The sequence below is a fragment of the Lycorma delicatula genome, chromosome 1 (genome assembly GCF_047948215.1).
Source record: "Lycorma delicatula isolate Av1 chromosome 1, ASM4794821v1, whole genome shotgun sequence".
In the NCBI taxonomy this organism is placed as follows: domain Eukaryota; kingdom Metazoa; phylum Arthropoda; class Insecta; order Hemiptera; family Fulgoridae; genus Lycorma; species Lycorma delicatula.
Window position 1 is genome coordinate 138,467,304 of NC_134455.1, and position 12,143 is coordinate 138,479,446.

General features: G+C 31.1%; 1 protein-coding gene across 2 annotated transcripts in view; it reads right to left on the reverse strand.

Moving 5' to 3' along the window:
- The window catches only part of LOC142323042 (uncharacterized), a 28,051-nt gene that overhangs the window by 9,695 nt on the left and 6,213 nt on the right, over positions 1-12,143 (reverse strand). For both annotated transcript variants that reach the window (XM_075362139.1, XM_075362149.1), the window contains exons 2-4: positions 5,909-6,052; positions 3,568-3,792; positions 2,181-2,367 (exon numbers count right to left, since the gene is read on the reverse strand). In XM_075362139.1, the coding sequence (XP_075218254.1) occupies positions 2,181-2,367; positions 3,568-3,792; positions 5,909-6,052 (556 nt within the window). The remainder of the gene's footprint in view (positions 1-2,180; positions 2,368-3,567; positions 3,793-5,908; positions 6,053-12,143) is intronic.

Genomic DNA, 12,143 nt, shown 5'->3' on the forward strand with positions numbered 1-12,143 from the left:
TTTCATCTTATCAAAAATTATTTCCCTTGTTAAAGAAATTGTACAAACAGTAGATCAGAAAACTGACTTCTTCCAAAGGCAAAAAATTAAAAAAAGGTTTAGTTTGTGGGATTAGCAACCGCTTGGGAATCGTGGAAAAAAAAAATTACTGCATCCACAATTCTAGATCCACAGTTCGAAAAAGTTGCTTTTGGGAAGGAACTTAAAAGATGGTAGATTCATTGAAAAATGAATTGTCTTTGTTATTAAAATCAGATAAAGAATAGGAGCAGTCAACAACTGAAGACTGGGCGGAAAAAATCCCAATAAACAGCAAAAAAATATTTTAGACAGTAAAGTTCAAGAAATTTTGAAAAGTGTGAAATCTTCTAGCAACTCTTTAATTACTCTGAGGCATTTTTTTTAGCAACCATATGAGGACGGGCACGCAAGTTGTACAACGTTTTGGATGAAATATAAAGCGACATTCCACAGTTACTGATTGTTACAAAATATTTACACATTCCTTGGACTCTGTAATGTCCAAAAGAGTTTTCTCCAAAGCAGGCCAAATTCTTTCGGAGAGAAGAAGCAAACTGAAATCAAAAAATACTGACACGATAATTTTTTTTAATAAAAATGTATAGTGACAGACACTGCAGAAACATCTGTTTTCATGGTAATTTATGTAATAGCTAAATTTTTTATATTACTTCTCCTTTTATTACTAGTATGCATACTACTCTTTCATATTACTATTTGTATGATTTAAGTACAGCGCCACAATTTTTCAGTTAAATGTAAAAGATGAGCTGTAAGTTAGAAATCTAAAAACAGTGTAATTACCGAAAAATGCAACAGAAAAATGTCAAATTAATCAGGTAAATTAACAGATTAGTAACAAATATATGTTAATTTAACTGTAAATAAATAATATCTTTATAAAAACTGAGAATTTGTTATTTAGAAGTACAGTTTTATTTAAATCACATGCCTGTGTTTAGAATAGATTTGAAATACAAACTTATCACAGAATTTAAGTACCGGTACAGGTATGTAACTCATACTGTGAAATTAGGTATTATATCTTCTGGTGACATGGCATGTTGAAATGCTTTTTTTTTAAATAAGCGTGTACTTGCTTACAATGTATTGTTCATAGCTGGTGTATTAAGTTAAAAGTGTGGTGATAGGGGTGACTGTGAGTGGTGGGGAGATGGAGACAGCACAGTGGGCTAACACTAGATACATTTGGCTTGCAATGAAACTGAATGAAATGTTTCCACTTTCTATAGCAGTTAATGTTTTTGACTAATGATTAATTCAATGTAAAAACAGTGTATTCGATTGACTAACATTGTCAGTGTATTAGCCATAGGCGACTAATTTTTAAAATCAGTCTACTAATATTTATGTGTTGTTAAATTAGTCGACTGATTTCAAAAACTGACTAAACCAACTAATATTAATCAAACTATGCCAATCACTAATTCAGCTACATCTCATCTCCAGGACAAACTATCGATATATATTTACTCTATAATTTGAATCTAAATCTGCCAACTGTAATGTTAATCTCCTGTTACTGTTTCAAAAGAATTGTATTTTAGTAATATTTCATTACTTTTTTTAACTTTAATAAAACTGTGTATGCTTTTTTTATCTTCAGTTTTATAATACTTGATATTAGTGGCCCAAATTCTAACTAATCTTGTTATTCTAGTAAATAATTACAAATAAAACTATACAAAATTGCCAAAATTAAATAAATTATTAATTGAAACTAGAAATGACTTCATTACAAATTATTACTTTTCACTCATGCAGTACAACTGAAGATGAGGTGTAGTTCCTAAATAGATGCGTTCAAGAGGAAAATGTCAAAGAATAAAAATTTCTTACAATTATGTGTCTTATCTGAAATTTTTTAAAAATTTTAGATTTATGATTTAAAAAATGAAGTTGTCTGCCGTATTGGAAAATTAGCAGAAATTCAGACATGCTAATGGGCTATCTGTAATAACTCAAAATTGAGAAATACTCAAATCCTTTGCTTTAAAAACTTAAATCCATTTTAAATCCTTTGTCATTTATAGTTTACAAGATCCCAATGGTGGTACATTTATAACGAACAACTTATACGGAGTATTACAACTCAGCAAGGTAAAAAAAGAAAGTAATAACATATAACTTTAACTAACCTATAACACTATTAAATGCTTCAGTTTGCTGCTGTGATATATTCTTTCCAGTGGCTTTTAATGCGGTAACTCTTGCTTGACGTAACTTCAGTAATTCAGATAACAATGCTATTTGTCTCTTAGATTCAGATTTCTTGCGTGTTACATCAGCTAAAACACAATCAGCTTCTCTTTTCAATTCTTCCTCCTGAAAAAAAAAAAAAAAACAATTAGTCAATAGAATAAAACCTATCTTGCCGTTACTTCAATTAACAATGAATAAACACAAAAGTAACTCCACTATTTACCAGTAAAAATTTGTATATTATTTGTGTAGTATTTAAATTATAATTGCGTAATTTGTATAGTATTTGTGTAGATACATTTAAATAACTGTTCAACAATTAAACGTGAAAAATGAAATTTATTTATTCTTCAGTTTGAGACCACCACTGAAACCCCATGGAGGGCAACTCATTAAATGGCTGCAACTTTAGTTAAGTAGTTAGCTATGAAACATTCTTGCTCTTTTGTTTTGAAGAAAATGTGCCTAAATCACTTTGCCTAATTATTCTGGAGACAATAGGTTTTCTAAAATTGATCACAGTAGCAATGCCTCTCAGTCACAGCCATATGCTCACTAACAGCAATAACCTTTGTTCTTTCTTGATACCAAATTTTATAAACACATAGTAACTAAGCGACCGTACATCTTCTTCCTGAACTCGGACAAACCAATTTTAATTGAACAAAAAGTGGTTGAAAACTAACTTCTAAGGTAATTCAAAAATTAAAGAAATAACAGCAACAGCAGAATATTATTTGATAGAATAAAGTGGAGCTGTCTGACATTCAAGTTGGCTTCCCTGAGTTAGAAAATACCAGCGCTTGAAAATATCAGTGGTCAAAATATCAGTTCTGTTTGAAACTTGCACTGTGGAAGAACAGCATGGTGTGATAAGATTTTAATTTCCTGTAAGTATAACACTGACAAAATTCACTCACAGATTTTAAAACAGTATGTAAAAACGCAAAACACCAAAAGTGAAAAATTCTTTACACCTTGAATAAGAAAACTTATATGCTTAAATGAAGCTGCTGAAAAATAAAATTAGTGTCACTGTCAATGAATAAATATATTTTTCCATGAGCATTTGTTTCTTATCAAATTATCAAATGACCCTATTAATAATAGCCAAGGCCAATCTCCTGCAGCAGCCCAAGTAGTTAAAACTGAATTCATAAAACCATTCCCAATAAAATGAAAATTTAAATAAAAAGAAGTGACTTGTCCCAATTAATGCACACACTACTGTATGTAATGGAATAGAATTACATAATATTGTAATGGCTTCAACAGTATGCATTTTTCATATATATATTTTTTTTATTCATGTAACTAACTTACCCTTCTTCCTCGTTCAACACTGTCTTGCATATCTTCAAGCCATTTATCAATATTCTGATGGAGTTGTTGCCGTCTTACACCATTCTCCATTTTCTCTCGTTTCCATTCATCTTGCTTTCTTTTCTGACGTTCTCGTTTCTTTCTCCTTTTCTTAAGATTTTGTCCGACTTTAAAGAGAAACTCTTTATTTTTAACCAGTGATCCTAAAAGATCTGACAGCATTTTCTGGAACATAAAATTAATTCGGTTTAATTTATTAAAAAAACAAAGCAAATGGTATAACAAGGCCATTCAATGGTGAAGGGATATAAAAAAACTATTTATTAAATAAATTAATAAATTATTTATTTTTCAATATAATCACGTTTATTTATGCCTGCAACAAAAAGTCCCTTTGTATCTTGCAGTTTTATTCATTCATTATTACTTCACTGCTCTAAACTTGTCGCTATGTAATGACATCTTGAAGAATACCAAAGAAAATGAAATTTTATAGTGCAAAGTTTGCAATGTACAGTGATTGTAGCAGAAGCTCCTACCAAATTTAATTGGTGGACAACATAGTTTTTCAAAATACTGGAGGCTTCACTTTATTTTCAAGCGCATTATAATGGCATTCATACATAAAAATCTATAAAAAAATATTCAGATTAGTGATAACTTTTAGAAAATATGATAATCATAATTTTAAAATAACAATCAACAAGCAGAGCCTTGCATGTGATTCTATGTTACTATCAAATAAATAAAAAAAAAACTCTTGTTTCTCTGTTGCATAATTCTTAAGATAAAATAAATGGTTTAACAAATTGAAGAGCAAACAGCTCATACACATTTAACATACTGTTCTGAAATTTAGGTGAGATAGGTTAATAAAATGGCTATCACATGTGTAAAAATTTTAACAGGATCAGAGCAATGGTTATTTAATGATGGGCGATCAAACTCAAAGTTAGGCGAAAAAGATTAAAAAAAGGTGTCTTTTTCTGTTCTCACAGCAAAAACATAGTTTAATAATTAGTTAAACATAAAAGTTAAATCAGCATCAAAGGCTGACAAAATTACATAAATTTTGATATGACTTGTTGAAATCAAGTGGATAGTTAGGATTTATAGATTTCAAACTCAAAGGACACATAATTTCTGCACTGACAGTAGCTAAACTGTTTATAAAGATTACTAATAAATATAATTCAAATTACAAGAAAGCCTATGTGACAAAAAAACATTGCTTTTCATAAACAAATTTTTACTTTTCATGAAACATATTTTCAAATTATTTAAGAAAGGAACTGATGCTGGAGGTTTCTTTGAAAATATATGTATTTGTAAAAATTACAGAAAGAATATTCATTCAAACAACAAAAATCTTCCCTTGTACTTCACTGCTAATTAAATTAAATGATTAAGTTAAAAAATAAAGCCGAGGAATTCATAATACAAAACGTTTAATTAAATCATAAATTTTCTTGTAAAAGGGCATTCTCATTTGTATTCAAAAAATCTTCAGAGAGAAGTTTTTTCAGAATGATACCTGATCATTCAAACTAACTTGCTTTTATGTAGGACAGGGTGTACATTTGGGTGTCTATAAATAATTTAGTAACAGTTAAAACATGGAAAAAAGAAAATTTTCCAATCACTCCTACCTCATAATTTACTTTTAGTATGTTGTTTTCTCCATCCAGTTTTTGAGCTATTGCTGGGTCTGGGTGTATGTGCACAAGCAAATGCAACTGCTGCTACCCACTTGCCAGGCCTGGCATAGCTGCAGATGTACTTTTGGTATATGACTACCATATACTAAGCCCAAATTTAAAATGAAGAATCTGATACAATTCAGCTCTCTGGACAGGATGCATCAGATTTCAGAAGTGTCCTACAATGCAACAAAGTAGTAGTATCATACTAAATAATACATCATTTTAGGGAAAGGCATTTCTTAAATTTCATTTTTAAGAATTTCATTCTTGATCATTTAATTAAGGGGTATTGTTTTGAAGCTATCCGTTAAAAATATTAAATATCTGCCACTGAGGTTACAGTTGTCATATCCTGATGTTTTATTAACAAATTTTATTTTTTCAATAACCCCTTAAGTAATGTTACAATTCTCCTATTTGGGGCTAGGAATATGATGGTCTCATACAAAAAAAAAAATATTATAAGTTGGAGCTTTTGCTAAATCTCATTTTTGTATGTTATGTGTTACAAAATTACTTAAGGAATACTATACCTTAATAACAACCAGTATACAAAGTTTGCTTATAAAAGAGATGTGCTTATTCACGTAGTCTGTCAAAGCATGCAAAAATTTTAGGGTAAACAGACAGAAACTCACCTTTTTCTCTTCTATTTCAACACACCTTGACTTCCATACATCGTCATTTAATGATTTATACATGACAGACAATGATTTTGATAAATGTTCCAGCTCACACAATAATTTTTTGATTTCTGTAACTTTTTCCTTGACTTCATGTATCTATAATAAAAGAAATTATTTTTAAAAAGCCTGATAAAAAACAATAACTGAAGCTTCAAATTAAAATAAAAATACATTTCATCCCTGTTACTTTTTCAATGTAATTCATAGTAGACATGCAGAAATTAAAAAAAAAATTAACAAAACGAAGGCACTATGCGTATCTAATAAATCTAAAATATTATGCTGTCTAAGATGAGTTACTACACAGATGACAAAAATTAGTATACAAAAAATTTGAACTCACCTTTTAATCATAAAATTATATTAACCATTAGGGAAAAATAAAAATCTTCCCTAAATTATAGTATGTAATTCTTGCAGTAAAAGCTTTTTAACACTACTAAAGCCTGGAATCGTGTTCAGTGCTTAGAGATTGCAACAAATTATGGCACGTAATAAGTGCCATACAATTAAACATTGAATCCAGTTATAATCTTATTTTAAAATGAAACTGAATTGTTGAAAACAAAGTTAATTTCCTCCTCTATGAATCATGAGACCTTGCCGTTGGTGAGGGGGCTTGAGTGCTCAGGGATACAGAGTAGCTGGACCGAAGGTGCAACCATATCGGAGAGGTATCTGTTGAGAGCCAGACTAAGGAATGATTCCTGAAAGAGGGCAGCAGCTCTTTCAGTAGTTGTTAGGGGCGTGAGTCAGAATGACTTAAACGGCCATATCAACATCACTCAGTCCTCTGACTGCGCAGCTGAAAGCAATGGAAAACTACAGCTGCTTTTTGCCAAGAAAATGTGGATCTCTGCATTTTCATATAGCAATGATGGAGGCACCTTCCTCAGTAAAATGTTCCGGAGGTAAACTAGTCCCCCGTTCAGATCTCCAGGTGGGGACTATTAAGGAAGGGGTCACCAGAAAATTAAAAAATAACATTCTACGAGTCAGAGCGTGGAATGTTAGAAGTTTAAAAAAGGTTGGTAGGCTAGAAATTTTAAAAAGGGAAATGGATAGGATAAATGTGGATGTAGTAGGAATTAGTGAGGTTCGGTGGGAACAGGAAGGCGACTTTTGGTCAGGTGATTTTAGAATAATTAACTCAGCTTCAAATAATGGGCAGGCAGGAGTAGGTTTCATAATGAACAAGAAGATAGGGAAGAGAGTTGAGTATTTCAAAACGCATAGCGATAGAATCATTGTAATAAGAATAAAATCAAAACCTAAACCGACAACGATTGTTAACGTCTATATGCCTACAAGCGCCCATGATGATGATGAGGTAGAGTGTGTATATGAAGAGATTGATGAAGCAATTAAACACGTAAAAGGAGATGAAAATTTAATAATAGTTGGAGATTGGAATGCAAGCATTGGAAAAGGCAAGAGGAATGAAAGCAAAAGGAATGAAAGAGGGGACAGACTTATAGAGTTTTGCACGAAGTATAATTTAGTAATTGCCAACACCCAAATTAAAAATCATAATAGAAGAATATACACTTGGAAAAAGCCAGGCGATACTGCAAGGTATCAGATAGATTATATCATGGTTAAGCAAAGATTTAGAAATCAACTCGTTGACTGCAAAACTTACCCTGGAGCAGACATTGATAGCGACCATAATTTGGTGATAATGAAATGTAGATTGGGGTTTAAACACCTGAAGAAAAGGTGTCAGATGAATCGGTGGAATTTGAAGAAGCTTGAGGAAGGGGAGGTAAAGAAGATTTTTGAGGAGGACATCGCAAGAGGTCTGAGTAAAAAAGATAAAGTAGAAAATGTAGAAGAAGAATGGGAGAATGTTAAAAAGGAAATTCTTAAATCAGCAGAAGCAAACTTAGGCGGAATAAAGAGAACTGGTAGATAACCTTGGGTTTCAGACGATATATTGTAGCTGATGGATGAACGTAGAAAATATAAGAATGCTAGTGATGAAGAAAGTAAAAGGAACTATCGGCAATTAAGAAATGCTATAAACAGGAAGTGCAAACTGGCGAAAGAAGAGTGGATTAAAGAAAAGTGTTCAGAAGTGGAAAGAGAAATGAACATCGGTAAAATAGACGGAGCATACAGGGAAGTTAAGGAAAATTTTGGGGTACATAAATTAAAATCTAATAATGTGTTAAACAAAGATGGTACACCAATATATAATACGAAAGGTAAAGTCGATAGATGGGTGGAATATATTGAAGAGTTATACGGAGGAAATTAATTAGAAAATGGTGTTATAAAGGAAGAGGAAGTTGAGGAGGATGAAATGGGAGAAACAATACTGAGATCTGAATTTAAGAGAGCATTAAAAGATTTAAATGGCAGAAAGGCTCCTGGAATAGACAGAATACCTGTAGAATTACTGCGCAGTGCAGGTAAGGAAGCGATTGATAGATTATACAAACTGGTGTGTAATATTTATGAAAAAGGGGAATTTCCGTCAGACTTCAAAAAAAGTGTTAAAGTCATGATACCAAAGAAAGCAGGGGCAGATAAATGTGAAGAATACAGAACATTTGAGAGAGTGGAAGAAGTGTTAGGAGAAGACCAATTTGGTTTCAGGAAAAGTATAGGGACAAGGGAAGCAATTTTAGGCCTCAGATTTATAGTAGAAGGAAGATTAATGAAAAACAAACCAACATACTTGGCCTTTATAGACCTAGAAAAGGCATTCGATAACGTAGACTGGAATAAAATGTTCAGCATTTTAAAAAAATTAGGGTTCAAATACAGAGATAGAAGAACAATTGCTAACATGTACAGGAACCAAACAGCAACAATAATAATTGAAGAACATAAGAAAGAAGCCGTAATAAGAAAGGGAGGCCGACAAGGATGTTCCCTATCTCCGTTACTTTTTAATCTTTACATGGAACTAGCAGTTAATGATGTTAAAGAACAATTTAAATTCGGAGTACAAGGTGAAAAGATAAAGATGCTACGATTTGCTGATGATATAGTAATTCTAGCAGAGTAAAAAAGATTTAGAAGAAACAATGAATGGCATAGAAGAAGTCCTACGCAAGAACTATCGCATGAAAATAAACAAGAACAAAACAAAAGTTATGAAATGTAGTAGAAATAACAAAGATGGACCACTGAATGTGAAAATAGGAGGAGAAAAGATTATTATTTGGGAAGTAGAATTACTAAAGATGGACGAAGCAGAAGCGATATAAAATGCCGAATAGCACAAGCGAAACGAGCCTTCAGTAAGAAATATAATTTGTTTACATCAAAAATTAATTTAAATGTCAGGAAAAGATTTTTGAAAGTATATGTTTGGAGTGTCGCTTTATACGGAAGTGAATCTTGGACAATCGGAGTATCTGAGAAGAAAAGATTAGAAGCTTTTGAAATGTGGTGCTATAGGGGAATGTTAAAAATCAGATGGGTGGATAAAGTGACAAATGAAGAGGTATTGCGGCAAATAGATGAAGAAAGAAGCATTTGGAAAAATATAGTTAAAAGAAGAGACAGACTTATAGGCCACATACTAAGGCATCCTGGAATAGTCGCTTTAATATTGGAAGGACAGGTAGAAGGAAAAAATTGTGTAGGCAGGCCATGTTTGGAATATGTAAAATAAATTGTTAGGGATGTGGGATGTAGGAGGTATACTGAAATGAAACGACTAGCACTAGATAGGGAATCTTGGAGAGCTGCATCAAACCAGTCAAATGACTGAAGACAAAAAAAAAAGTTAATTTCTATATGGAAAGTCTAAAATCAGCTGAAAATTAATATATTTTATAACTATTTTGAAATCTTGATGACAAGATTAGGGAAAAATAAAAGTTTTTCCTAAATTATAGTATGTAATTCTTTCACTTTAAGCTTTTTAACGTTGCTAAAGCCTAACCAGCCACCATGAATGATTTTGAACCCTTGAGAAAAAGAAGAAAAAATTGCTATAAAGAAAATAAAAAAGTAATCGCCTGTAGTGAAACTGAGATAATGCTATTCATATTTGTCTGCAGGAAAATCAATCAAACTGTACTATTTTGTTTTGGAATGCCTTAAATAAAACAGTAAGCTTAGCATCATTATTAAATACCTTTTATGCTTGGCATTTCATATTTAAACAAAAAAATAATTTAGATTGCAACTTTTATTGCTAATTGAAGTATAACACCATCTCTTGGATCTTCCATTAAAAAAGTCACAATAAATTTTCAAGATAAAAAATGATTGCTAGATCATTGTATATCACCAATAATTACCTATCATTGGTGAAATGACCCATTTTTTGAAAATTAAAAATTAACTTAAACTTTTGTTTACATTCATGAATGTGCAATGTTTGCTAAAAAGGATAGTCACTTATTTACAAAAAAAAAAAAAAAAAAAATACAAAATATCTACATCTATCAAACCAGACAAAAGAAATTTTTCAAGTAACTTGACCATACTTTGGCATACACGAAAAGGACTTTATTATAATTCCATTGAGGATTTAAACAAACATTTAAAAAATCTCAACAATTTAAAAAAAATAAAATTAAAACGGTTTTCTTTTATAGAAACATTATTACTTTATCAATGTCTTGTTATATTCATTACTAATCAATTCTATATCTGTGGCATCGCTCTGATCAAGGTTTTACCATGGTTTCCACTGATTAATCCATCCAAATGCTTGGCAATTTTTTTAAACCTTTGAGTAGCATATATACCACTTCCTGATGTGATTTATACATTACATACTGATCAGAAAAGAAAATTTATTTATTTATAATGCCCAAAGGAATAAAAAAAATTTTATATAAAACTTTGATGAAAACATTTTTTGAAATATCAGAGATCTCTCCCCCTTGTAGGGATGTGATTTTTTCATAATTTACTTGCTATGATTGAATTTAATTAAAAATTTAGGAAAAATTAATGCTAATAAAATCTGAAACAATTCTACTAAGAAATAAGTTATATGATTAGGAACATAATGAAATTAACAAATCTATAATATAATTTAGACAAAATGAATGATTACATTATTAGCAAACTAAGATAAGTTATCTATCAGTTTCAAACCAGACTTGGATTAATTTCTTTAAAAAAATGTTATTTATTGGGTTTCTGAAGAAATAGTAATGAGTACTGCATAAGCGCTTTGCATGAAACAGACAAAAAAGTAGATACTTTAATTAACAAGAGGCCATTTTTTTTCTTTTTGTTAGTATGCATTTCTGTTGTATAGTTCTATTACTTAATGTGTATTTATTTATAACTGAATCTGATAAAGAGAATAATTTATAAATTATTCTGTTTACGTATGTCACAAGTTAACCTGGCAGCCAAGTGGTTGTTATGCCTGAAAATATCTCAAATGGATCAACAGTCACATTCTGTTTTCACTGGAACTTTACTAACTACAACTTCAAATGATGTCTAGCTACATAATAGTGTTTTTATTTTGTCATTTGGCACTCCCATGTAGCCTCTCATTTGTTGATATATGTGCACCATTATGTGGATCAGCACAATTTAACCTGTGGTTCATTTTGTGATGAGGCCTCATCTAGTTACAGTGCAATACATCACTAGGAGTCACATTTTATTGCATCGATTGCCAGGAGGGATCATTCTGAAACAAGTTCCAAAAATGATTCCTCCTACAGCAAACTCCAATGCTATGGGAACAGGTGTCTAGCACAATTTTTACATCTAGTGAATACACTTGCATTGATTTCCACAATACAGACTTCACTACTACATAACAGACTGACATTTCTTGGATAATTCACGCATGCCCTACTTACTTTATTCAAATAGTAAATGAAATATGATTAACTGTAATGAATGGTATGTGGAAATTTTCAAACAAATTACAAACTCACATGTTTACTTTTGTAAGGTATTTGCATACCACTGGATCTCAAACTGAAGTACAGTTTCATGGTTATTGCGACATAATCTCTTGCCTGGCAGAACCCTGCCCTGTGTTTCTGGAGACTGGCTACAACAGTCTCCTCAGTTGTAGGCAAATCCCACAATTTCATATTTTTTTACAGTTTGCTATTTTAAAAGGTAATGTAATCCCAACAATGGCAAATACAAGACTACAAACACAATAAATAATTAATAATAGATAAGGTTATAAACAAAATGTAACAAAGGTAATTTTTAAAAAAAAACACGTTTTCTCCCC